Here is a 26,422-nt window from a genome sequence, read left to right as displayed (position 1 = left end):
GTACAAGTCCAGAGTGGAGCAACAATGTACATGTAGAACATCTTCAGGTACAAGTCCAGAGTGGAGCAACAATGTCCATGTGTAACATCTTCAGGTACAAGTCCAGAGTGGAGCAACAATGTCCATGTGGAACATCTTCAGGTACAAGTCCAGAGTGGAGCAACAATGTCCATGTGTAACATCTTCAAGTACAAGTCCAGAGTGGATCAACAATGTCCATGTGGAACATCTTCAGGTACAAGTCCAGAGTGGATCAATGCTTTAATCTTCAATGTCCATGTGTCTGCTTAATGTCTGCTCGTCTTTCTTTGATCTAATGTAGGTCCTTCTCAGATGTCTACAGAGGTCAATGTGGAGGGTCTCTAACATAATCTCTATTTACAAGAACAGCTTCTCAATGTCAACCTTCCCATCATCAGTAAGGTAAAGGTCCTATCTCATGAAGTATTCATGTCCTATCTCATGAAGTATTCATGTCCAATCTCATGAAGTATTCATGTCCTACCTCATGAAGTCTTCATGTCCTATCTCATGAAGTCCTCATGTTCTATCTCTTGAAATCCTCATGTCCTATCTCATGTAGTCCTCATGTCCTATCTCATGTAGTCCTCTTGTCCTATCTCATGTAGTCCTCATGTCCTATCTCATGAAGTCTTCATGTACTATGTCATGAAGTCTTCATGTCCTATCTCATGAAGTCTTCGTGTCCTATCTCATGAAGTCTTCATGTCCTATCTCATGAAGTCTTCGTGTCCTATCTCATGAAGTCTTCGTGTCCTATCTCATGAAGTCCTCGTGTCCTATCTCATGAAGTCTTTGTGTCCTATCTCATGAAGTCTTCATGTCCTATCTCATGAAGTATTCATGTCCTATCTCATGAAGTCTTCATGTCCTATCTCATGAAGTCCTCATGTCCTATCTCATGAAGTCTTCATGTCCTATCTCATGAAGTCTTCATGTCCTATCTCATGAAGTCTTCATGTCCTATCTCATGAAGTCTTTGTGTCCTATCTCATGAAGTCTTCGTGTCCTATCTCATGAAGTCTTCGTGTCCTATCTCATGAAGTCTTCATGTCCTATCTCATGTAGTCCTCATGTCCTATCTCATGTAGTCCTCATGTCCTATCTAATGTAGTCCTCATATCCTATCTCTTCTCCAAAATACTGATGTCAGATCACTCGTTAGGCCTTGTTTCTCACCGCAGACAAATTGGTGAGTTTGCAATTCTTTGTCTTACTTATGGTATTGTCCTTCCTGTTCTCTACCTCTCTTCATCCCAATTAGGTTACATACTCTGATACAGTCACATGTTCCCTATTACCTGCCCCAACTCAAACTTATTCTCACCTGTAGTCCTTTGTACCTATTTTCTCTCATTTGTATGTAGAATGGCCTTCCTGTATTTGACATATCTTGCTCTTCTCTAGACTTCTTCGTGATACCCACCACTATTCCACTTATTGATAGTTGTGGCTAACCCTGAACCCTTCCCTCTTAATCTACCTGGGTGCGACTTTATCTATTCACTCCATAGTTGTCTGTGCCCCCCATACCCCCCTCTTGTCAGTTTGTCATCCTTCCACCCTGTCATTCAGACTCAATCACTTTATAAAACACTTGTGTACCATGTGGTATAACAGGCAAGCAAGCAGTGGGTAGCCACCACATACCTCCCCCATTTTTCCTGTCACTGTGGTTAGAACAATGTGGTTTTAAGAATGTAATTGTTGGGCCCCACCACAAACCCCCACATTTCCTTAGTAAATGGCGGCTGTTGTACTTTATGGTCCATATGTGCTGCTACCCTCACAAGCAAATAGCATTCTCTTGTAGTTTGTTGTGGCTATGACGTTATAGTTTACGTGAATAAAAGCAGCAATTCCTAAATGGCATTGCACTATACTAGGGCATGCCCGTACTATATATAAGCTAGGACGTGCCCGTACGTGGGTGCCCGTTCCTTGCCAAAAAAAAAAAAAAAAAAAAATTTGTGTAGGGGTGTGTGTGTGTAAACATCCTAGGGCGTGCCCGTACGTGGGTGCAAAAAAACATGCGTGCAAACAACAACAAAAAAAAACTTTGAAACCACGTGGCAGTAACGACCACAGAACCCCCCCCTCTATTTACATGAATGGTTTGGTCCATTCGCAACGACCACAGAACCCCCCCCCTCTATTTACATGAAATGGTTTGGTCCAAAGCGAACGGCTTGCGGTGTTTGGTAAAGAAATCGCCATAGCTCGGTAACTACTTGTCCGATTAATTTCAAACCTTGAAAAGGCACATCCTCGGGTCCCCAGCAATATACCTGGCAAGTTTCAAGTATATCGGACCGGTAGTTGTCGAGAAACAGCGGTCACAGACAAACATACATACATACATACATACATACAAACATACAAACATACAAACATACACACAGAGATTACTGGAATTATAGATAGACTAGGGCATGCCCGTACGTGGGTGCAATGCCCGTACGTGGGTACGTGGGTACGTGGGTGCGAGTACGGTGACAATCCCCCCCCCTCTATTTACATGAAATGGTTTGGTCCATGAAATGTTTTGGTCCATTCGCAACGCCAAAGCGAACGGCGAACGACTTGCGAGTACAGTGACAATCCCCCCCCTCTATTTACATGAAATGGTTTGGTCCATTCGCAACGACCACAGAACCCCCCCCTCTATTTACATCAAATGGTTTGGTCCATTCGCAACGCCAAAGCGAACGGCGAACGGCTAAATCGCCATAGCTCGGTAACTACTTGTCCGATTAATATGAAACCTTGAAAAGGCACATCCTCGGGTCCCCAGCAATATACCTGGCAAGTTTAAAGTATATCGGACCGGTAGTTGTCGAGAAACAGCGGTCACAGACAAACATACATACATACATACATACATACATACAAACATACAAACATACAAACATACACACAGAGATTACTGGAATTATAGATAGATGTATTCATCAATATTATGATGTTTGAGTGTTCCTGCTTTGATTCACACTCGCATCGACACTCTGCTCCCCTGGGTTGGAGTGCCCATCCCGGCCTACCTTCGGTGGGTAATATAAGCCGGTGATATTTCTACAAAGTGAAACTTTCTTCTGAAACACACTGTGTATTAGAAAAAAATGATATGAATACAGTACAGTAAGCATATTTGGCCTTGTTGGACAACACTGTAATGTTTTTTGTGATGAAAAATGCCAAGTGATTAATTTAGAGGTTTTTGTCAAATATATAATATACAGTGAGTGCATTCAGAAAGTATTCAGACCCCTTCACTTTTTTCACATGTTATGTTGCAGCCTTTTGCTGAAATCGTTTAAATTCATTTTTTCCCTCATCAATCTGCACTCGATACCCCATAATGACAAAGAGAAAACAGGATTTTAGAAAGTTTTGCAAATTTATTCAAAAGAAAAAACTGAAATATCACATTGACATAAGTATTCATACCCTTTGCTATGACACTTGAAATTTAGCTCAGGTGTCTCCCATTTCTCTTTATCATCTTTGAGATGTTTCTCCACCTTGATTGGAGTCCACCTGTGGTAAATTCAATTGATTGGACATGATTTGGAAAGGCACACACCTGTCTATATAAGGTCTCACAGCTGACAATGCATATCAGAGCAAAAACCAAGCCATGAGGTCGAAGGAACTGCCTGCAGAGCTCAGAGACAGGATTGTGTCGAGGCACAGATCTGGGGAAGCCTACAAAAAATCTCTGCTGCATTGAAGGTTCCCAAGAGCACAGTGGCCTCCATAATTCCTAAATGGAAGAAGTTTGGAACAACCAGGACTCTTCCTTGAGCTGGCCGCCCGGCCAAACTGAGCAATCGGGGGAGAAGGGCCTTGGTAAGAGAGGTGACCAAGAACCCGATGGTCACTCTGGCTGAGCTCCAGAGATCCTGTGTGGAGATGGGAGAAACTTCCAGAAGGACAACCATCACTGCAACACTCCACCGATCTGGGCTTTATGGCAGAGTGGCCAGACGGAAGCCTCTCCTCAGTGAAAGACACATGAAAGCCCGCTTGGAGTTTGCAAAAAAACACCTAAAGGACTCTCAGACTGTGAGAAACAAGATTCTGTGGTCTGATGAAACCAAGATTGAACTGTTTGGCTTCCGTCGTTCAAAGGTGTCACTAAACAAATGGGGATGTACAACCAGCCCGACAACTCGCGAATGTGGAACTGAGCCACAGACCATGCAACATCTCCTGCAATGTCCATCGCGAGAGGAACCCTGCACTGTTACAGATCTTGCCGAATTCAACAACAAGGCGCAAAGATGTGTCCAGTTTTGGCTGGGCCATGTACGGACTGTCCGTGAACACGATAAGAAGAAGAAGCTCTTCCATGAGCCTCGACTTTGCATACAAAAATGGGGGTCTGTAATTTATACGATGGGTGGGTTTGGGGAAGGTTAGTGTTGGGAGAAAAGATCGCTAGGTGGAGAACATGGTAATGTACTGCCACCTGGAAGGAAGAGTGGCATTGAAACCAACTCAGGAAGGTAAGTGGTTCCACCTGTGTGAGGAAAGAGGAATGAAGGAGAGGAGGTGAGCAGTGATCCTTCCTGTAAGTATTTGAAGTATCATGCACAATGAACGGTACTATCATTTGGTAGAGCAGGATTCTAACCTTGTACACCCCACCATCATCCTTTCTCTGATTTCCTCTCTGATGTCTGTGCAGGTCTTTGAGGACATGCTTCTCACAAAGCCAATCGACACGATGTCGGACGAACTACCAACACCAAACCAGCTCAGACAGAAAATTATACTCAAGGTCTTCTTATTTTGTGTCCATGCGTTTTGTGCCCTTGTGTCACCTCCCCAAAGATGATTTACCGTAGATGAATATATGAATGAATGATCGTTTTTTTAAAGGCCATTTTTCCCCGCTAGAGCGGGGGTTAGCCTTGCAGGCCCCATGACCTCATGGGGCCCTGTTTGAGGCAATGTTTTTATGGCCGGATGCCCTTCCTGACGCCAACCCTCGGTCTCCTCTTACGATGCACAGGGATACGGTGTACCTATTCTAAATCGGGGTACACACCGGGATCATTCATCCCAGCAAGCTGGTACTCAATTTGCCGACCTCGGAAGGATGACAGGCTGAGTCAACCCCCCTGGCGTTAATTTAGCAATCGACCGGGATTCAAACCCAGGATCCTAGGATCCCAAGCCGGCACCCTAACTGCTAAGCCAACACCAGACCAGTCGATGGTTTGGAGAAACTCAATAAGTAGAGTAAATGAAGAGTTAGGTGAGAAAGCAGATACAGACTCGCACCTTTCTTCATGGTCTACTTCAATGACATTCTTACCTGTATCATCTTACCCAACAGCACAAGACCATTGAATCTCAAGGTTTGGAAGAGAACCCGGGGAGTGAGTATGACCTCAGCAATTCACTGAAGAATGGAATTTTATACCTAGAGGACCCCATTGACCACGTGAGTTGTCCTACGTATTCACATTCCTTGAAAGATCGATGAATGCTTCATATGGATGCTCTGTTATTAGCCCGTCCCGTGCATAGCAAGAGGCGGGGTTTTGCAATCACTTCTGCATGTCTGAGTGTGTATCTGTCCGTGTCTGTGTGTATCTGTCTGTCTGCCTGTGTGTGTCTGTCTGTGTGTGTGTGTGCGTGTCTGTCTGTCTGTCTGTCTGTGTGTGTATCTGTCTATGTCTCTGTCTGTGTCTGTGTCTGTGTGTGTTTGTGTCTGTGTCTGTGTCTGTCTGTATGTGTCTGTCTGTCTGTATGTGTCTGTCTGTGTGTGTGTGTCTGTGTGTGTGTCTATGTATATGTGTGTCTGTGTGTGTGTGTGTCTGTGTATGTGTGTCTGTCTGTGTGTGTGTGCTTGTGTCTGTCTGTGTGTCTGTATGTGTGTATCTCTGTGTGTGTGTCTGTCTGTGTGTCTGTGTGTGTGTCTGTCTGTGTGTGTCTATGTGTGTATCTGTCTGTGTCTGTGTCTGTCTGTGTGTGTCTGTCTGTCTGTATGTGTGTGTCTGTGTGTGTGTGTCTGTCTGTCTGTCTGTCTGTGCGTGTGTGTGTGTGTGTGTCTGTCTGTCTGTGTGTGTATCTGTCTATGTCTGTGTGTGTGTGTCTGTCTGTCTGTCTGTGTATCTGTCTCAGTGTGTGTGTGTGTGTGTGTTTATGTGTGTGTGTGTCTGTCCAGGCCGTACCGTTTTTACCATTTGAATTTTTCTCATCAAATTCTTAAGAAAGCTTTATTATGAGAATATGAAGAAGGCAAATTAATAATCTGGTCAAAAGGCCATGTTGCATAAATCGTCAATTTTCGTCCAATTGAGCTGGAATTTTCTGAATTTGCTTATTGGACACAGAATTGGTTCTCAAATAAAAAGCAAGAAGTTGATTATTTTTTTAGATCTAAAGCTCAAAGTTCAAGGCTGCATAAAATCATCAATTTTCATTTTGTATTTTTTTAAACTGTTTTCGTTATTTTGAGCATGCGGAAGAAGAATACAGACGGACGTGGACGGGCTTTGCATTTTCAGATGCTTTCTAATTGTCACCTTGTGATCGGAATAGGTGGAACATAGGATAACCAACCTGTAGGAGTTTTAAATGTCGAAGCAACTTCCCGAGATATTCTTCAGAACCAACCGATAACTTTGTGATGCTCAAAACCACCTTTGTTAGGTTCGTTTATTGGCTCTGGCGTTATGAAGCAGTCGTTTACTTTTGCTTCGCGGAAGTTTAGCAGGTGTACCTCGTGATCATATTGCCATTCTGTATTGAAAGAATGTTCGATGACCTCTGCTTTCCGCACCATTCCCACAGGGGTGGAACCCACACTACTTTGTCCTGACTCACAACTGTATTTATTACTCCGAGGAGACGGCGGAGAGGCGCGGGTTGGAGGAAGACGAGACTGGAGATCTTGGTGATGGTGAGAAGGAGGTGTGGTGCTGCAATGTCAGCTTCTCTTCATCAGACCTTGATTACAATCATCATTATTAATTACTAGGGCATTGCCCGTACGTGGGTGCCCGTTCCGTGGCCAAAAAAAAAAAAAAACGCTACCCGTACGCTCTACCCCGCCCGTACGCCCGTAAACAAAAAAAGCAACGCTCTTCGCTTCCGCCCTTCGCTCTGACTGAATTGGGAGAAATAATGCGCATAAGAAATCGAATTACGTACCGTAATGGCGGTCAGCTCGTAACGCGCTCAGCTCCGCTCGTCTCACATCGGCCACGCCTACGCAACAGAGCGTTCTGTGATTGGCTGCCGGAAGATAAGTCGTCACTGTCCGGAAGTTCGCAAATCGCAGTTAGGATGAATCGTTTTAATTTAATCGCAGTTTGAATTCGTTTTAAAACATAGTTTAACGGCAACATAGTTGAAAAGCCTTGCCTTGCTGCAAACAGCTGCTGCAAACAACAACAACATGGAAGGCTGCACTGTCCGGAAGTTGGCATATCGCAGTTACGATTATTTTAGTGTTAATGGCCAATTATTCAATTAGCGCCAACGTATTTTGGCTGTTTGCAATTTAATCGCAAGGAAAAGTAGAAAGAGAAGAGGGGAAAAAAGAAAAGCCTTGCATTAACGCATTAACGCTTGCATTGCATTAACGGTTCGGCACACGTGATAGCTCGCTGCTCTCTGATTGGTTGAAGCGTTTTTTGGACATAGCTCGGTAGGTACTTGTCCGATTAATTACAAACCTTGAAAAGGCACATCCTCGGGTCCCCAGCAATATACCTGGCAAGTTTCAAGTATATCGGACCCGTGGTTGTCGAGAAACAGCGGTCACAGACACACAGACACACAGACAGACACACAGAGATTGCTGGAATTATAGATAGATAACCGTTATTCCCCAGGATGGCTCAGCACGTTTCCCAAAGGAATTGGGTCCAAGTCAAATTTCCGTTGTGGCATTCCACCATCACTGGGTACTGCAATGACTTCTTTGGTTTATCTTTCCGAGGAGGCATTAGCCCGGCTGCCTTGTTTTATTGTCTTATCTTCTTTGGTTTATCTTTCCGAGGAGGCATTAGCCCGGCTGCCTTGTTTTATTGTCTTGTCTTCTTTGGTTTATCTTTCCGAGGAGGCATTAGCCCAGCTGCCTTGTTTTATTGTCTTGTCTTCTTTGGTTTATCTTTCCGAGGAGGCATTAGCCCAACTGCCTTGTCTTATTGTCTTGTCTTCTTTGGTTTATCTTTCCGAGGAGGCATTAGCCCAGCTGCCTTGTTTTATCGTCTTGTCTTTGGTTTATCTTTCCGAGGAGGCATTAGCCCAGCTGCCTTGTCTTATTGTCTTGTCTTCTTTGGTTTATCTTTCCGAGGAGGCATTAGCCCAGCTGCCTTGTTTTATTGTCTTGTCTTCTTTGGTTTATCTTTCCGAGGAGGCATTTGCCCAGCTGCCTTGTTTTATCGTCTTGTCTTCTTCGGTTTATCTTTCCGAGGAGGCATTAACCCAGCTGCCTTGTTTTATCGTCTTGTCTTCTTTGGTTTATCTTTCCGAGGAGGCATTAGCCCAGCTGCCTTGTTTTATTGTCTTGTCTTCTTTGGTTTATCTTTCCGAGGAGGCGTTTGCCCAGCTGCCTTGTTTTATCGTCTTGTCTTCTTCGGTTTATCTTTCCGAGGAGGCCTTAACCCAGCTGCCTTGTTTTATCGTCTTGTCTTCTTTGGTTTATCTTTCCGAGGAGGCATTAGCCCAGCTGCCTTGTTTTATTGTCTTGTCTTCTTTGGTTTATCTTTCCGAGGTGGCATTAGCCCAGCTGCCTTGTCTTATTGTCTTGTCTTCTTTGGTTTATCTTTCCGAGGGGGCATTAGCCCGGCTGCCTTGTTTTATTGTATTGTCTTCTTTGGTGTATCTTTCCGAGGAGGCATTAGCCCAGCTGCCTTGTTTTATTGTCTTGTCTTCTTCGGTTTATCTTTCCGAGGAGGCATTAGCCCAGCTGCCTTGTTTTATCGTCTTGTCTTCTTTGGTTTATCTTTCCGAAGAGGCATTAGCCCTGCTACCTTGTTTTATTGTCTTGACTTCTTTGGTTTATCTTTCTGAGGAGGCATTTGCCCAGCTGCCTTGTTTTATTGTCTTGTCTTCTTTGGTTTATCTTTCCGAGGAGGCATTTGCCCAGCTGCCTTGTTTTATCGTCTTGTCTTCTTCGGTTTATCTTTCCGAGGAGGCATTATTCCAGCTGCCTTGTTTTATTGTCTTGTCTTCTTTGGTTTATCTTTCCGAGGAGGCATTAGCCCAGCTGCCTTGTTTTATTGTCTTGTCTTCTTCGGTTTATCTTTCCGAGGAGGCATTTGCCCAGCTGCCATGTTTTGTCGTCTTGTCTTCTTTGGTTTATCTTTCCGAGGAGGCATTAGCCCAGCTGCCTTGTTTTATTGTCTTGTCTTCTTCGGTTTATCTTTCCGAGGAGGCATTAGCCCATCTGCCTTGTTTTGTCGTCTTGTCTTCTTTGGTTTATCTTTCCGAGGAGGCATTAGCCCAGCTGCCTTGTTTTATTGTCTTGGCGTCTTTGGTTTATCTTTCCGAGGAGGCATTAGCCCAGCTGCCTTGTTTTTTGTCTTGACTTCTTTGGTTTATCTTTCCGAGGAGGCATTAGCCGAGCTGCCTTGTTTTATTGTCTTGACTTCTTTGGTTGATATTTCCGAGGAGGTTTATCTTTCCATTGCTACTCTTCCTTCCGCAATGCCTTCAAATCCCTCCTCCGCCCACCGTTCGGCAAATTGGATCACTCCTCCATCCTGCTCCTGCCCGCCTATAGGCAGAAGCTGAAGCAAGCAGCGCCCTCCGTGAGGACGATCCACCGCTGGCCTGACCAATCGCTCACCATATTACAGGACTGTTTTGATCACGCGGACTGGAAGATGTTTCGTGATGCGTCAGAAAACAACAGTGATGAGTATGCGGAAACAGTCATTGGATTCATTCGGAAGTGTACAGTGGACGTTGTCCTCACAAAAATAGTCCGGGTGTATCCAAACCAAAAGCCATGGATCAACAGTTCTGTGCGAGCTGCCCTCAAAGCAAGAAACACTGCCTTCGCCTTGGGAGACGAAGCGGAGGAAAGAAAAACCACTACGACCTTCGCAGAGCGATCAAGGCAGCAAAGCGAAAATACAGAGAAAAGATTGAGACACAGCTAAGTGGTAATGACTCACGTAGTATGTGGCAGGGACTACACATAATATCGGACTTTAAAGGGAGACCCAGCTGTGTAGCTAACGTTGCCGCCTCCCTCCCAGACGAGCTAAATGGTTTTTACGCCCGTTTTGAGGTTCATAACACCAACCTCCCGGAGGGAGTCACCACCACCGCCAACATGTCCAGCACTCTGGCCGTCACCGAGGCCGACGTACGCAAGGCATTCAGACATATCAACATCCACAAGGCGGCCGGACCAGACGGCATCCCAGGCCGAGTGTTTAGAGAGTGCGCGGCACAGCTGACTGGTGTGTTTATGGACATATTCAACCTCTCCCTTTTTACGTGTACAGTCCCCTCCTGCTTTAAGTCATCCATCATTGTTCCAGTGCCGAAGAAAAGCAAGGTAACGTGCTTAAATGACTGGCGTCCTGTTGCCCTCACTCCCATAGTGAGCAAATGCTTTGAGAAGCTGGTTAAGGATCTTATCTGTAGCATGTTACCACCCACCCTAGACCCCCACCAATTTGCTTTCTGGCAAAACAGATCGACGGACGACGCCATAGCCACAACACTCCACACCGCCCTCACCCACCTGGAGAAGAGGAACTTCTATGTGAGGATGCTGTTTGTAGATTACCATTCAGCATTCAATACAATAGTCCCCTCCAGACTCGACAACAAGCTAAGGGGCCTAGGATTTAACCCCAGCCTGTGCAGCTGGATCATGAACTTTCTGTCGGGTCGACGCCAGGTGGTGAGGATGGGTTCCAACACCTCTACCCCTCTGACCCTCAACACAGGAGCCCCGCAGGGTTGTGTACTGAGCCCCCTCCTCTACTCCCTGTACACCCACGACTGTGTGGTCATGCACAGCTCCAACTCAGTGATTAAGTTCGCCGACGACACAACAGTGATAGGCCTGATCACCGACAGGGACAAGACGGCCTACAGGAGAGAGGTCAACAACCTGACACAGTGGTGCCAGGAAAACAACCTCTCTCTCAATGTTGAGAAAACAAAGGAGCTGATCGTGGACTTCAGGAAGAGAGGAGAGAGGCTGGACCCCATCGCCATCAACGGGTCTGCTGTTGAGAGAGTCAGCAGCTTCAAGTTCCTCGGCGTCCACATTACTGAGGACCTCACTTGGAACGAGCACACCAGTCAAGTGGTGAAAAAGGCTCAGCAACGCCTCTTCCACCTCAGACGGCTGAAGAAATTTGGCATGGGGCCGAATATCCTACGGGCCTTCTAAAGAGGCACAATAGAGAGCATCCTGACTGGGTGCATCACTGCCTGGTATGGGAACTGCACTGCCCGAATCCGCAAAGCGCTGAGGAGGGCCGTACGGTCAGCCCAGCGCATCAGTGGATGTGAGCTTCCCTCCATCCAGGATATATACAATGGACAGTGTGTCAGAAAAGCCTGTAGGATTATTAAAGACCCCAACCACCCCAACCATGGACTGTTTCAGCTGCTGCCGTCTGGCAAGCGGTATCGCAGCTTCAAGGCCCGAACTAACAGGCTAAGAGACAGTTTGTTTTCATCAGGCAACCAGGCTCATGAACAATGAACACTGATTGCCGGTGACCTGTTGCCTGTTTGATTGCTACACACTACTTATATTTCTATTACTGCTGCTGTTATCACTTTATTATCACTGTTCATCACTTTATTATTACTGCTTCTTATTATTATTATTGCTGCTATTTACCATTATTATTCTCTACTTACTATTATTATTCTTATGTTATTGCCGCTGTTATCACTTTATTAATGAAAAACTGCTACTTATTATTATTAGAGCTGCTACTTACTCTTTATTCTTTTTATATATTGTTATTATTGTTGCTATTTCTTATTTTATATTGTTATTTTATTTATTGTTACTGCAAAGTCGAGGAGCCAATACTTAAGAATTTTACTGCCTTATATTTGTATGGGACATGTAATAATAAAGACTCTTGAATTAGCCCAGCTGCCTTGTTTTATCGTCTTGTCTTCTTTGGTTTATCTTTCCGAGGAGGTATTAGCCCAGCTGCCTTGTTTTATCGTCTTGTCTTCTTTGGTTTATCTTTCCGAGGAGGTATTAGCCCAGCTGCCTTGTTTTATCGTCTTGTCTTCTTTGGTTTATCTTTCCGAGGAGGCATTAACCCAGCTGCCTTGTTTTATTGTCTTGTCTTCTTTGGTTTATCTTTCCTAGGAGGCATTAACCCAGCTGCCTTGTTTTATCGTCTTGTCTTCTTTGGTTTATCTTTCCAAGGAGGCATTAGCCCAGCTGCCTTGTTTTATCGTCTTGTCTTCTTTGCTTTATCTTTCCGAGGAGGCATTAACCCAGCTGCCTTGTTTTATCGTCTTGTCTTCTTTGGTTTATCTTTCCGAGGAGGCGTTAACCCAGCTGCCTTGTTTTATTGTCTTGTCTTCTTTGGTTTATCTTTCCGAGGAGGCATTAGCCCAGCTGCCTTGTTTTATCGTCTTGTCTTCTTTGGTTTATCTTTCCGAGGAGGCATTAACCCAGCTGCCTTGTTTTATTGTCTCGTCTTCTTTGGTTTATCTTTCCGAGGAGGCATTAGCTCAGCTGCCTTGTTTTATTGTCTTGACTTCTTTGGTTTATCTTTCCGAGGATGCATTAGCTCAGCTGCCTTGTTTTATTGTCTCGTCTTCTTTGGTTTATCTTTCCGAGGATGCATTAGCTCAGCTGCCTTGTTTTATTGTCTCGTCTTCTTTGGTTTATCTTTCCGAGGAGGCATTAGCCCAGCTGCCTTGTTTTATTGTCTTGACTTCTTTGGTTTATCTTTCCGAGGATGCATTAGCTCAGCTGCCTTGTTTTATTGTCTCGTCTTCTTTGGTTTATCTTTCCGAGGATGCATTAGCTCAGCTGCCTTGTTTTATTGTCTCGTCTTCTTTGGTTTATCTTTCCGAGGAGGCATTAGCTCAGCTGCCTTGTTTTATTGTCTTGACTTCTTTGGTTTATCTTTCCGAGGATGCATTAGCTCAGCTGCCTTGTTTTATTGTCTCGTCTTCTTTGGTTTATCTTTCCGAGGATGCATTAGCTCAGCTGCCTTGTTTTATTGTCTCGTCTTCTTTGGTTTATCTTTCCGAGGAGGCATTAGCCCAGCTGCCTTGTTTTATTGTCTTGACTTCTTTGGTTTATCTTTCCGAGGATGCATTAGCTCAGCTGCCTTGTTTTATTGTCTCGTCTTCTTTGGTTTATCTTTCCGAGGATGCATTAGCCCAGCTGCCTTGTTTTATTGTCTTGTCTTCTTTGGTTTATCTTTCTGAGTAGGCATTAGCCCGGCTGCCTTGTTTTATTCCACTTACTTATGGATATTAAAGATCCACGATACATTTTACAAGAACAGGCCATTGTGTGCCAGTGCTCTGGTTGCCAAATTACAACTGCCTGCCCAAACTACATCTCAAGAGGAAACGTGAACCACTGGATTACAAATAACTATTGTCAAATGTTCATGGTTGCTGCTGTTATGACAAGTCAACAATCGATATGGTGAAAGGACAAATAGTTACTCTTTCATCATTTTCATTATATTTATGACGGGGAATCTTCTTCTTTTTGCAATGAGTGTTTATTTTATGCCAATTATTAGCAGTTGTTTTGTCCTCATGACAAAGGTCTGCTGATTGTTGTAGGGTCGTTGCAGTGGTGAGTTGCACTCCAACGAGCGCTGGTTCCATGGACGACTTGCTGCAGGGCGACGGGCAGCTGATCAACTACTCATGGATGCCTGTGCTGGAGATCCAACCGGGCGCGATGGCACCTTCCTCGTGAGGGAGAGTGGGACCTTCGTTGGCGATTACACCCTATCATTCTGGTACACCTGCTGCTGGAGCTTGAAATTCCAGTTAGCAGCATTTTTATCTCTATCTGTGGAAGTTGAGGCTCATGAAAGAGGAAAATGACAATGGGTGGCAGATTGATAAATTGGCAAAGGGGCAAACGGCCACAGGAAAACTGAGGCACACCGCTACGTGAAGGGTGGAGGTGGAGAATAAAAGGGAATAGTGCAAAATAGTGCAGGAGTGGATGAGGAAGACATCATTAAGTGATAATGGACAGCAGTCTTGAAGAACTTGAGTTAAGATTATGAGAAAATATACAGGGAGTCAAATACAGAGACAAAAGAAAGGTGAATTGAAGCATTGGAGATTATAATGAAGCTTTGGACTTTGGGAGGGTTACTAAGTGTTGGGTTATGGGACAATATGTGTGAACTAGAGAGGGCAGATGCATATGGGCAGACTAGAGAGAGTTATTTTGCAGACCGTGTCATCAGAAACAAATTGATAAAGAAGATTTTCCATTTAAGATTGTAATCCTCTCTCTCTCTCTCCCTCTCTCTCTCTCTCTCTCTCTCCTCCTCTCCTCCTCTCTCCCCCTCTATCCCCCCTCCCCTCCCCTCCTTTCTCCCCCTCTTTCCCTACCCGTCTCCCCCTCTCCCCCCCCTCTCTCCTCCTCCCGCCCATCTCTCCCCCTCATCCCTTTCTTCCCCTCTCCTCCTCTCCCTGTGGCTCCAGGCGTGCCGGGCGTGTCCAACACTGCCGCATCCATTCGCAGCAGAAGGGCTCCTCCATCCGATACTACCTCACAGAAAATCTCCTATTTGACTCGATTTACTCACTCGTGTTGCACTACCGCACCGTGCCTCTCCGCTGCGACAATTTTGAACTGTGCCTCACAGAGCCTGCACCTCAACCAGATGCACATGAGGCCAAGGAGTGAGAACCTAACCACAAGCCTCTCTCACTCTGCAGCATTTATTTCATCACTGTGCATACTCACTAGTTATGGGTTCCTGTTAATTTTTCCATTTTTTAATTTCCTCCATTCTTCTTATTCTGCCCTCACAATCGAATATACAAAATATAAAGTTTGTTTCGTGGTTTATGCATTCGGACACTGCAGGAGCCATTGCGACCAAACTCTGCATGGCCTCCACTTATTAGCCCGTCCCGTGCTTGGTCCAGAGGAAGGTCGAGGGTGATGTTTGGATAAAATAAATTGACCCCAGATAAAACCTGATAATTGGCCTTCAGGCCTCGATTGGGTCTTGTGCTTATACACTGCTTGGGTTTTTCACGTGAGCAACAACAACAAACAACAGTCATTTTAAGGCCATTCTCCCTGCTAGAGCGGGGGTTAGCCTTGCGGTCCCCATGACAATCTTCTCCATTTTGCCCTATTTTCTGCATCTCTCCTTGTTAACCGCCTTGCCCGCATTTCTTCTTCCACCATCTTTAACCAAGTCTTTCTCGGTCTTCCCCCTCCTCTACTTCCTTCTACATTCATTTCCATCACTCTTCTCAACCAGTCACTTTCATCCTTCCTCAACACATGACCAAACCATCTCAACCTGTTTCTTTCACGTGAGCGATCGGGTAATATGTATTGTGAAGATCATATGTTGAGGTCATGTGTATCGAAGCTAATAACGGAAACTGTGTATTCCCTTGGTACGTAAGGCCAACATTCTCCAAGTTATCATGCAGTAAATATTGTACACCGCTCCTTTCCTATGCCATCTCCAGGCGCTGCATGACGTCATTGCCGGGCACCGAAGGGAGCCCAGCAATGACGCACGCTGAAAGGGAGTACTCAGTTTTCACTCCGGTTTCTTTCTTGTTTGTTTGTCCGGGCGATAACTCAGGCACATCTTGAGCTAGGAAGCTCATATTTGGACAGGACAATGACCAAGTGATTTGGCTGTAAAGGCTATTTTTTTGTTTATTGATTAATCCCCTGTGATTTATTGATTATTAATTTATTGATTTAATTTTATTTTAAATAATCGATTAATTATTTAATTCTTCGGTTGATGACTTAATTTGTTAATTTTTTTTAAAGTTACAGATTCGGATGAAACGGTGGTGGTTTAGGTATTCTATTAGCCAATTGATTAATTATTTAATTATTTTATGATTATTATTTCTTTCGTTTCATTATTAATCATTTATTTATTTTCTTTCTCATCTGGGCAATATCTCAGGCACCTTTTTAGCTAGGAAGCTGATATTTGGACATGACAGTGACCACGTAAAAGGATATTTTTGATTTTTTGATTAATCAATTAATCGATTAATTTATGGATTGATTAATTAATTAATTATTAAATTTATCTGATTAGTGACTTATTTAATTAATTTTCAAAAAGTTACAGCTTTGGATGAAGCACTGGTAGTTTAGGTATGATATTGGCCAATTGATTAAGAAAATATTTTATGATCATTATTTATTGATTTTAATTATGCAATTAATCAATCAATTATTGTACACCTCTCCCTCCCAATGCAGTCTCTATGCGCTGCACGGTGGTATTGCCGGGCACCGAAAGCGCCCCAGCAATGCCGCGCTGGAGGATATTTATTTATTTGGCATGGGGGCGGTGTACTTTGAATGTATATGTACTTGTTTAAATACATATTTCGTTGAATATACCCGGGCAATGCCGGGTACTTCAGCTAGTTCTTTATAAAGGCCCCAGCATATCTCAGCAAGCCACATGTTGGAAGCATCATCCTTGGTTTGATTTATGGTGAAGTCTGACTTGACACATCGCCGTGTTGACACATTGCTAATAAGGGGCACGTATCGTAGAGAATGACATTGTCGTAGGGGATGTTAATTCAACTGTTTGGTATACAAGGTAGCGATTTATGATATTACTCTATCTTTTGGGAAAAGATAGGCCATTGGCCCACCATCCAGGCCACATTCCAAATCGAGTGGAGTTAACCACCTTGCTTTGAGTTAACCAGTTAAGCACCACTGTTCTTCTGATTTACACTCCTTAGTGAAGTGCCATGATTAAGCCTGGTGTTGGCTTAGCGGTTAGGGTGCCGGCTTGGGATATTAGGATCCTGGGTTCGAATCCTGGTCGATCGCTGAATTAATATTAGGGGGTTGACACAGCCTGTCATACTTCCGAGGTCGGCAAATTGAGTACCAGCTTGCTGGTAATTCCCTGTGTGTCTCAAGAGGTGACTAACAGGGTTGGTGGCAGGAAGGGCATCCGGCCATAAAACATTGCTTCAAAAATGGGGCATGGTGCCCAAAAAAGGCCAACCCCTGCCCTGCGGGGAAAAATGGCCTCTGAAGGTGGTTCAGTGAAGTTCCTTGATTCTCCATCAATTGGTGGACCTCCACCCAGAGATCAGGACAGACAGGTGTTCCTCATCCTGTTTTGTGTATAATGTTTTCCATTTGCACAGTTATCCTAAGTATTCCATCCTAAAATAACAGAATCAGGGTTTTAACAAGTACAAAAAGTTTTAATTAAAACAAAAGCCGCGTCGATGTAACACAATGCCTAGATGCAGCTGTGCCTATAACGTCGATGTTATAGGCACAGGACATTCCTATTGATTCGATTACTTGATGTTATTTTTGTGCAAAGTGAAAATATATCTCGGCAATTTCCCGTGTGTGGCGACGAATTTTTAATATATCTCGGCATTTTCCCATCTGTTATTTCAGGCGGTGTATGACTGACCATGCCGCGATTAAAAAAAAATATATCTCGGCAATTTCCCGTGTGTGGCGACACGTGAACGAAGCTATGCTCCTCTCTCCACATTATTGTGACGACGTATAAATTAAATATTTCATCGTGACGATTGTCATCAAATGGACGAATTTTTAATATATCTTGGCATTTTCCCGTCTGTTATTTCAGGCGGTGTATGACTGACCATGCCGCGATTTAAAAAAAATATATCTCGGCAATTTCCCGTATGTGGCGACACGTGAACGAAGCTATGCTCCTCTCTCCACATTATTGTGACGACGTATAAATTAAATATTTCATCGTGACGATTGTCATCAAATGGACGAATTTTTAATATATCTCGGCATTTTCCCGTCTGTTATTTCGGGCGGTGTATGACTGAGCATGCCGCGATTTAAACAAAATATATATATCTCGGCATTTTCCCGTCTCTTATTTCGGGCGGTGTATGACTGACCATGCCGCGATTTAAAAAAAAAAAATCTCAATGGACTTGAAGTTACAGGCCTTTGAGAATTCATTTCGTTCTATAAAGGGCAACTTTCATCGGATTTTCTTCCCGTTTTTTTTCAACCGAGTCTAAAACTATGTTAGCGACTGTGAAAAATGAAATGATATATCGAATTTGATTTGAAATAAAACTGTGTGAGAGAGGAAGACACCACGGGCCTACAAAACAGGCCTCAAAGCTATGCGAGTTAATAAAATGGTGGATATTTGTTTATATGAAGCCTCTCCCACAATGGGTGGAGCTTTGAGGTTTTGTCTTCTCTGCAAGAACAAGAACAAGAAGAAGAACAACAACAACAGCAGAGGGCACTATATTAGCAGCGTCTGCGACGCGGCTAAAAATCGGCAGCCTGATTGGAAGGATTGGTAATATTTGAGTCAGGTACCTGGGCTGTCACCAAATGATAAAATGCTATCTCTTGCTTTTTTTTAGGTGGTATCATCACAACCTCAGTCGTGGAGAGGCTGAACATATGTTGATGCGTGTACCACGTGATGGAGCATTCCTTGTACGACGCAGAACTGACTCAAATTCCTTTGCCATCACATTCCGGTATATGGAATACCTCGTAGCTTGTCCGTGCACACTTGTCAATTTGATTTCCTTATTCGTTTCATGAGTCTTTACTATCTCTTGTTATATTTATTTATTTTAACTTCATGAATGTTTTGATCACGAAATACCTTTTAATCTCTGAATTCCACTTCTGACACCAATTATCACATCTATCTTTATGGTCCACTAGAGGTGGGGGGAGTGAGGGGGGGGGGGGGGGGGAATAACACCTTTAAATGTGTTTGATCTGATATAGCACCTGTTTCCTATATTTACCCATACTTATTTTATAACTAGAATAATAGTTTGTTATCAAATGGTGTGGGAAGATTATTCAGCCACTGATTGGGACACGAGGGTTTATTTTTACAGGTTTTAATTTTACAGGGTTTATTTTTACAGGGTTTAATTTTACAGGGTTTATTTTTACAGGGTTCAATTTTACAGGGTTTAATTTTACAGGGTTTATTTTACAAAGTTTCTTTTTACAAGGTTTATTTTTACAGGGTTTAATTTTACAGGGTTTAATTTTACAGAGTTTATTTTTACAGGGTTTATTTTTACAGGGTTTAATTTTACAGGGTTTAATTTTACAGGGTTTATTTTACAAAGTTTATTTTTACAGGGTTTATTTTACAAAGTTTCTTTTTCCAGGGTTTATTTTTACAGGGTTTAATTTTACAGGGTTTATTTTTACAGGGTTTATTTTACAAAGTTTATTTTTACAGGGTTTATTTTACAAAGTTTCTTTTTACAGGGTTTATTTTTACAGGGTTTATTTTTACAGGGTTTAATTTTACAGGGTTTCTTTTTACAGGGTTTATTTTTACAGGTTTATTTTACAAAGTTTCTTTTTACAAGGTTTATTTTTACAGGGTTTGTTTTTACAGGGTTAATTTTTACAGGGTTTAATTTTACAGGGTTTAATTTTACAGGGTTTATTTTTACAGGGTTTCTTTTTACAGGGTTTATTTTTACAGGGTTTAATTTTACAGGGTTTAATTTTACAGGGTATATTTTACAAAGTTTCTTTTTACAAGGTTTATTTTTACAGGGTTAATTTTTACAGGGTTTATTTTTACAGGGTTTAATTTTACAGGGTTTATTTTACAAAGTTAATTTTTACAGGGTTTATTTTTACAGGGTTTATTTTTACAGGGTTTAATTTTATAAGGTTTATTTTTACAAGGTTTATTTTTACAAGGTTAATTTTTACAAGGTTTATTTTTACAGGGTTTATTTTTACAGGGTTTATTTTTACAGGGTTTAATTTAACAGGGTTTATTTTTACAGAGTTTATTTTACAAAGTTAATTTTTACAGGGTTTATTTTTACAGGGTTTAATTTGACAGGGTTTATAATGGCACACAAGGGTTTCTTTTTACAGTGAAAGGCTGATGGAGGAGATCATAAATGTATTGAATCTAGGACATGAACATCAAGAGATGTCAAGGTACTTTACATGAATTACAGGAACACAGTAGATAACAAACAACTCAACAGCCTATTGGATTTTAAGGTACCTTCCCAGCACCATGACTGAAGTGCTCTGATGGGAATGCCAAATAGGCTAGCCCAAGTTTAAAAGATTAATTTTACATTATCAATCTTCCTCCCTTAAACACAATCGTATAACTCGACTTCTTTGTGATTCTACTTGGTTACAACATTATGAAGCCCTAACTTCCTCTTGTCCTTAATGGTGCGATATTGCCTTGCCCCGTTACAACTTGCATCACATTTTAACCGAGTGATATATGAGCAGGTTGTTTATCGTCCAAACAAACACAAATTAATTCCATAATCAGATGTATTCTTTAAACTGCCCATCATGCATGACTCATTTTACATGAACACATTGCAGAATTTAACATGTGAAAAGAACGCCTTATGGAATAGCATGTTTTTTCAGTGATGTTTTTGTGAGCGTTGTATTGTATTGGTACAACACTTGGTTCAACTCTCCATTGGCCCCCATTCCATAATCTCGGAAATAACCCAATAACCCAATACTGGGACTCCTTGTGTGTGGATCTGTGATTCATGAGTGTTATCAGGTCTGCTCTGAAGACAATCTGATTCGCTGTTCACTCTACCAGTAGGGTGTCCCTGACCTCCCCCTATCCCCATCCCCTTTACTCCCACCATTCCTCCCTTTCCTTTTTACAAAGTACTATACCATATATTTATATCTTTATGCAAAGATAGTCTCACTGTGTTAGACCTATGGATGCCATTAAACCTCAATAAACCAAACTTCACAGAGACAGAGATATGACCATTACAAGAAGTACGTTTGTATGCTTTAATCGAGGAATCGTTTCGTGGAAAAGAAATAGATTAGACATATTAGATTAGACACAAACGTAAATAGATTAGACGCAAACATTTGGAATGATTGGGGAGCTGATTGTAATTTTAATCTTTATTTATTTTTATTAATCAAGTGAAGAATTTAGGTTTGTAATGATAGTTCTTGGTAAAGTTTAGCTTAGTTGTGAATGCTTAGTGATGGCAAAAAGATTTCGAGGAGATTGAAAGGAAAGGTTCTGATGTCGTGTGACGTACCTTTACGGTCTGTAGACGGTGGTACTGACAGAGAGAGAACAACAGAGGCTGCAGGTTTGTGAGAAAAACTCGGTCAGGAGGATTGCAGGAGTGAAGAGGGTGGATGGAAAGAGGATGGATGAACTGAGGGAGGATGTTGGTGTACAGATGAGCTTGATAGGGAGATTGGTGAAATGTCAGCTGAGATGGGCTGGACACTTGGTATGGATGGGGGAAGAGAGAATGGCAAATAGAGCAGATAGGTTGAGGGAACAAGGTAGGAGGAAAAGAGGTAGACCACGGTTGAGATGGGAGGATTGTGTGAAGAGGGAGATCAGTAAGGTGGATGTAGTTGGAGGGTGGAGAGAGTTGGCTGGAGGACTATGGTGGTCAAGGCATGGCAGGAACTTGGTAACATCGGACCTCGCCCCTTATAAAGGGAAGAGGAGGAAAAGAAAGAAAGAAGTGAACGAGCATAACTAAATTGATCTTCATTTTTCATGAAAAGTGACATAAATGAGAATAATCTTGCTTAATGGATACAACATTCTTGGTTAAACCAAGCCTGAGCACAAATCTCAAAAGAAGCTAAATACCTGGTTGTTTCCTTTTCAAGCACAAATTGAAGGTTTACACACAAACCTTCACCCATTGCTGCCATGGTAACCATTTCATGGATGTACAGGTTTCTAGTCTCATGGGAAACTAGAACCTTTCCTTAATCCTACAGCATTGGTGCATTTCTAGTGCGGAGGGCAAGATCAAGCACTGCAGGATCCAGAGGGAAGGCCGGCTGTTCCTGCTCGGCACTTCCGCGGAGTTTGAGAGCCTCGTCGACCTGGTGTCGTACTTCGAGAAGCACCCGCTATACCGCAAGATGCGCCTACGCTACCCCATCAGCACCGATGCACTTAAGAGGCTAGGCACAGAGGTTGGCAAACGCTGCACCATAGAGTGCTTATAGCACCACCACACACACTGATGTGGGTAATCTACTGATGTGGATCCGTCACCGAGGTTGTAGATCTACTGATGTAGGTAATCTACTGATGTGGATCCGTGGCCGAAGTTGTAGATCTACTGATGTAGATAAACTACTGATGTGGATCCGTGACTGAGGTTGTGGATCTACTGATGGAGGTAATCTACTGATGTGGATCCATGGCCGAGGTTGTGGATCTACTGATGTAGGTAATCTCCTGATGTGGATCCATGACCGAGGTTGTAGATCTACTGATATAGGTAATCTACTGATGTGGATCCATCACCGAGGTTGTAGATCTACTGATGTAGGTAAACTACTGATGTGGATCCATGGCCGAGGTTGTAGATCTACTGATGGAGGTAATCTACTGATGTGGATCCGTAACTGAGGTTGTCGATCTTCTGATGTAGGTAATCTACTGATGTGGATCCATGGCCGAGGTTGTGGATTTACTGATTTTTTTTTTTTTTTTTTTGTATACAAGATCGAGGCTCGTGAAAGAGCGAACATTAATCACACAGAAAGACAAACAGACACACAAAACAAATAACATCGGGAGCGGGAGACAAGATGGGGAGAGAGGGGGAAGGACACAAACACAACATTTGAGAGCAGGGACCGAGAGACATGTGGAGGTAATCTACTGATGTGGATCCAGCACCAAGGTTGTAGATCTACTGATGTAGGTAAACTACTGATATGGATCCATGACCGAGGTTGTAGATCTACTGATGTAGGTAATCTACCGATGTGGATCCGTAACCAAGGTTGTAGATCTACTGATGTAGGTAATCTACTGATGTGGATCCGTCACCATGGTTGTAGATCTACTGATGTAGGTAATCTACTGATGTGGATCCGTCACCATGGTTGTAGATCTACTGATGTAGGTAATCTACTGATGTGGATCCGTCACCATGGTTGTAGATCTACTGATGTAGGTAATCTACTGATGTGGATCCATGACCGAGGTTGTAGATCTACTGATGTAGGTAATCTACTGATGTGGATCCGTAACCGAGGTTGAAGATCTACTGATGTAGGTCATCTACCGATGTGGAGCCGTAACCGAGGTTGTAGATCTACTGATGTAGGTAATCTACTGATGTGGATCCATGACCGAGGTTGTAGATCTACTGATGTAGGTAATCTACTGATGTGGATCCGTCACCATGGTTGTAGATCTACTGATGTAGGTAATCTATTGATGTGGAGCTGTAACCGAGGTTGTAAATCTACTGATGTCGGTAATCTACTGATGTGGATCCAGCACCAAGGTTGTAGATCTACTGATGTAGGTAATCTACTGATGTGGATCCATAACCGAGGTTGTGGATCTCCTGATGTAGGTAATCTACTGATATGGATCCAGCACCAAGGTTGTAGATCTTCTGATGGAGGTAATCTACTGATGTGGATCCAGCACCAAGGTTGTAGATCTACTGATGTAGGTAATCTACTGATGTGGATCCGTAACCGAGGTTGTGGATCTCCTGATGTAGGTAATCTACTGATGTGGATCCAGCACTAAGGTTGTAGATCTACTGATGTAGGTAATCTACTGATGTGGATCCGTAACCGAGGTTGTGGATCTCCTGATGTAGGTAATCTATTGATGTGGATCCAGCACCAAGGTTGTAGATCTACTGATGTAGGTAATCTACTGATGTGGATCCAGCACCGAGGTTGTAGATCTACGGATGTAGGTAATCTACTGATGTGGATTCGTAACCGAGGTTGTGGATCTCCTGATGTAGGTAATCTACTGATGTAGATCTAGCACCAAGGTTGTAGATCTACTGATGTAGGTAATCTACTGATGTGGATCCAGCACCAAGGTTGTAGATCTACTGATGTAGGTAATCTACCGATGTGGATCCGTAACCGAGGTTGCGGATTTACTGATGTAGGTAATCTACCGATGTGGATCCGTAACTGAGGTTGTGGATCTACTGATGTACCATCTATTGATGTGGATCCATGACTGAAGTTGTTGACCCGCCGTTTGGAGAGGTCCTGGGCTGAAAGGATTGAAACCTCGAGGAAGAACGGTGCCCAGCTGATGATCCATGTAGTCGGGAAACTAGTCAATTGCTTACAGGTTAAGGTTCTTAATTTTGGTGAAGAAACTATGTTTTGAGGTTTACAATTTAAATAAAGTTGAATGTGGGACGTTGTGAAATTAACATCATTCACAGCAATCCTATAAATTTAAGTTTAAGAATAACCAATACCGTACAATTAATGTTGTGTGTGTGGTGTGTGTGATGTGTGTGTTTTACGTGTGTACAGGATCCAGACTACAGTTCAGTGTACGGTTCGTTACACAGCAGTACTTACGTCGAGCCCAACCACTTGGCAATTGCACGTGGATCGGTAAGTCAACCACAAAGGCAACTAGTTATAACACTACTAGAAACCCACTAACTCGACCATTTACTCCACACTCCACCACCTTCTAACTCTACCATTTACTCTACACTCCACCACCCACAAACTCTACCATTTACTCTACACTCCATCACCCACAAACTCTACCATTTACTCTACACTCCATCACCCTCTAACCCTACCATTTACCCGACACTCCACCACCCTCTAACCCTACCATTTACCCTACACTCCACCACCCACTAACTCTACCATTTACCCTATGCTCCACCACCCTCTAACCCTACCATTTACCCTCCACTCCACCACCCTCTAACCCTACCATTTACCCTCCACTCCACCACCCACTAACTCTACCATTTACCCTCCACTCCACCACCCTCTAACCCTACCATTTACCCGACACTCCAACACCTTCTAACTCTACCATTTACCCTACACTCCACCACCCACTAACCCTACCATTTACCCGACACTCCACCCTCTTCTAACCCTACCATTTACCCGACACTCCACCACCCACTAACTCTACCATTTACCCTCCACTCCACCACCCTCTAACCCTACCATTTACCCGACACTCCAACACCTTCTAACTCTACCATTTACCCTACACTCCACCACCCACTAACCCTACCATTTACCCGACACTCCACCCTCTTCTAACCCTACCATTTACCCGACACTCCACCACCCACTAACCCTACCATTTACCCGACACTCCACCACCCACTAACTCTACCATTTACCCGACACTCCACCCTCTTCTAACCCTACCATTTACCCTCCACTCCAGGGCCGGCCCTAGGATTTTGGTGGCCCTAAACAAGATTTTGTTGGTGACCCCAAAACACTCCCAGCGCAACCACCAAATCACACACTGCTCATAACTGAATGGACACGGACACACACACACACACACACACACACACACACACACACACACACACACACACACACACACACACACACACACACACACACGCAACAATGGAGATGGACAAATGAATTAACAACAAATCTCTTACTTTATTTGAAAACAATGTATATTTAAAATATATAAAAATTTGAGAAGTTAAGAAACAATTAAGTAGACAACGACAAATGAACACCAATAAAAACAAAAATATTTTGACAATTATATAGCAATGAACAATCAATACGAGTGCAAAATATTCAAAATAAATAAAGTGAACACTACAAAAGTGTTAACTATTGTACAAAACAACAGCTATAGGCGAGTGTAGAAACTATAGCTATCCATCCTTTCACCACCATCCAACATCAGTGAGAAAGTCCTCAAAATCTTTGCCTCCTTGATTTTCTTGAAGCAAAATCGTGAATGACATCATCGTAAGACACCTGCCTGCCAACCTCGTGGTTAATACTAATGATGGCAAGTCCAGTGAGGCGGTCTTGTGCCACAGATGATCGCAGGTATGTCTTTATCAGCTTACGCTTTGAAAAGCTTCTTTCAGCTGATGCCACTGTCACTGGCAGGGTACAGGCAATCCTCAGGGATATCCAAAGATTTGGATACAACTCTGTCAGTTCCTTCTTGTGGACAAAGTCCAGCAGTTCAAATGCAGTCATCCTGTTTGTGGGTAACTGAGGAAGGTTCCTGATTTCCATGGCCAGCTCTCTCCCATCAATGTCGGCTTCCTCTCCACTCCTCAGTGTGTTCTCAAGCTTCTCACATTGTTTCTCCAGTGCTTCATCATCCAAGGTTGGGAAGTTTTGCAGTACCCCAAACTTGCTTTT

General features: G+C 43.2%; 1 protein-coding gene across 1 annotated transcript in view; it reads left to right on the top strand.

Annotated features, from left to right (window-relative positions):
• The window catches only part of LOC137426654 (1-phosphatidylinositol 4,5-bisphosphate phosphodiesterase gamma-1-like), a 170,900-nt gene that overhangs the window by 68,917 nt on the left and 75,561 nt on the right, over positions 1-26,422 (top strand). Inside the window, exons 15-22 of the mRNA XM_078779175.1 lie at positions 4,712-4,804; positions 5,366-5,473; positions 6,829-6,948; positions 13,801-13,982; positions 14,686-14,886; positions 18,616-18,735; positions 22,033-22,216; positions 24,563-24,646. Coding sequence (XP_078635301.1) covers positions 4,712-4,804; positions 5,366-5,473; positions 6,829-6,948; positions 13,801-13,982; positions 14,686-14,886; positions 18,616-18,735; positions 22,033-22,216; positions 24,563-24,646 — 1,092 coding nt within the window. The remainder of the gene's footprint in view (positions 1-4,711; positions 4,805-5,365; positions 5,474-6,828; positions 6,949-13,800; positions 13,983-14,685; positions 14,887-18,615; positions 18,736-22,032; positions 22,217-24,562; positions 24,647-26,422) is intronic.

The sequence above is a fragment of the Myxine glutinosa genome, chromosome 5, assembly GCF_964187855.1.
Source record: "Myxine glutinosa chromosome 5, kmMyxGlut1.1, whole genome shotgun sequence".
Classification (NCBI taxonomy): Eukaryota; Metazoa; Chordata; class Myxini; order Myxiniformes; family Myxinidae; genus Myxine; species Myxine glutinosa.
The sequence above is the reverse complement of the archived record's forward strand: the minus strand, read 5'-3'. Positions and strand labels throughout refer to the sequence as shown.